We start from the raw sequence: 1,772 nt of genomic DNA on the forward strand, positions 1-1,772 counted from the left end.
GGTACAATGGTGTTTCCAGATAAGTCTATCACGTCTTTGAAGTCGAAGTTTTTGCCTCTACTTCAAGATTTTCATCGGATTTCAGAATACAGTTGGGGGGCAGCTAGTCTGGCACATCTATACAGATCGTTGTGTCGTGCATCACGGTATAACTGTAAAGAAATGGATAAGCCACTCATTTTGTTTTTTGTTTGGACGTAGGAGTGTATGCCGTTCATGGCCCCTATACCGCGCAGATGGTCAGTTCAAGCAGCGGAGCCCTACATACCATAGTAGGTAATTCTAGCAGATGGTCAGTTCAGTCCGTTGGGTGGGCTTGATTCGATCAACTTCTCTCGACTCATGAGAGAGACATCTCATCTATTTCCAGCGCCAGAGCAGCAAGGGCCTACTGGTAGTGAGCCGTCTGTTGGTCATTGTTCCACATCAGGTCATGCCACTCCGACATGGATCTATTGTCGGGTCATGTAGATCCTCCTCATCCTTTCGTACCGCCGCGCACCGAGTTGTTTGACTTGAATGAATACCCGCAGCCGAAAGATGGATTTTTGGGACATGACCTCCAGCACGAGTCTCATTTTGGGACATGGCCACAATTGCAGTATCGTTGCACGAGGTTAACAGTGTAAATAGAACCATCTTGCATTCCGCGAACCTCAAACATCTCGTTGCGCCTGTCGAACCGATTGACCACAATGCTTCCTGCACGTCGAAAACTTTCTTCTACTCTTTTGGTGGCAAATTCTGAATAAGTGAATCCATTGTAGACACGCTCATGAGCCTCGGCGCTCTTCCGAGTGAATAATTCGTTTAGCCGATAGAAAGTAGACCTAACAATGGCAGTCATAGAAAGGTTGCGTGCACCCTTCAAGACAGAATTTATGCGTTCGACCAAGTTTGTCGTCATATGTCTCCAACGATGACCCCCGTCGAATGCCAACACCGATCTCATCACACCATTGCGTGTATGCCTCACCCTGCTCTTGAAGCCTTTGGTAGTTTTTGTTGTACTCTTGTTCCGTCCTAGAATATCCTGTTAGACAAACCATTTAATCATAAGCAAATGCCACAAATCTACTGTGAATAGAACCATATCAGCGAAATCAAATACCTGTGTTAACCACAAGTTTATGCAAATACGGAGCCTTAAACCTCCTTAAGAAGTTGGACCCGATGTGCCTGATGCAGAACATGTGCCACGCTCTTGGTGGGGACCATGCACCGTTACTGCGAGTTATTGCTGCGTCGATGGAGTTATGGCGATCAGAAATAATGCTGACGCCATCGATGGTAACATTATATCTCCGCAAGTTGGTTAGGAAAAACTCCCACGCGTCTGCCGTCTCACCCTCGACTATTGCAAATGCAATAGGCACAATGTTTTGGTTCCCATCTTGTACAACGGCAACCAGAAGTGCACCTTTATATTTTCCATACAGGTGTGTGCCATCAACCTGCACCAGTGGCTTACAATGTCGGAATGCTACTATACATGGATAGAAGCTCCAAAAAACACGATGCAGAACTCTTACACCTTGAACCTCCTCACTCTCATGGTAAACGGGCAGCATCTATATTTAAACACGAGACCTTGGCATCTTTGCAGTCATTGCTTTCAACCATACCGGCAGAGTCTGGTAAGAAACTTTCCAATCACCAAAAATTTTTGCGACAGATTTCTGCTTTGCCAACCAAGCCTTGCGGTAACTAACAGTGTAGTTGAACCTGGATTGAACTTCTGTAATAATAGACTTCACCTTTATCGACGAGTC

At 45.7% G+C, this 1,772-nt stretch overlaps 1 protein-coding gene across 1 annotated transcript; it reads right to left on the minus strand.

Moving 5' to 3' along the window:
- Positions 1-574: 574 nt before the first annotated feature.
- LOC112763015 (uncharacterized) lies at positions 575-1,571 on the minus strand. Its single transcript, XM_025808794.1, has 2 exons — positions 1,112-1,571; positions 575-1,023 (listed from the first exon to the last, which is right to left on the minus strand). The coding sequence occupies exons 1-2, from the start codon at positions 1,569-1,571 to the stop codon at positions 575-577; spliced, it is 909 nt and encodes a 302-aa protein (XP_025664579.1).
- Positions 1,572-1,772: the final 201 nt, after the last annotated feature.

The sequence above is a fragment of the Arachis hypogaea genome, chromosome 17 (assembly GCF_003086295.3).
Source record: "Arachis hypogaea cultivar Tifrunner chromosome 17, arahy.Tifrunner.gnm2.J5K5, whole genome shotgun sequence".
NCBI lineage: Eukaryota > Viridiplantae > Streptophyta > Magnoliopsida > Fabales > Fabaceae > Arachis > Arachis hypogaea.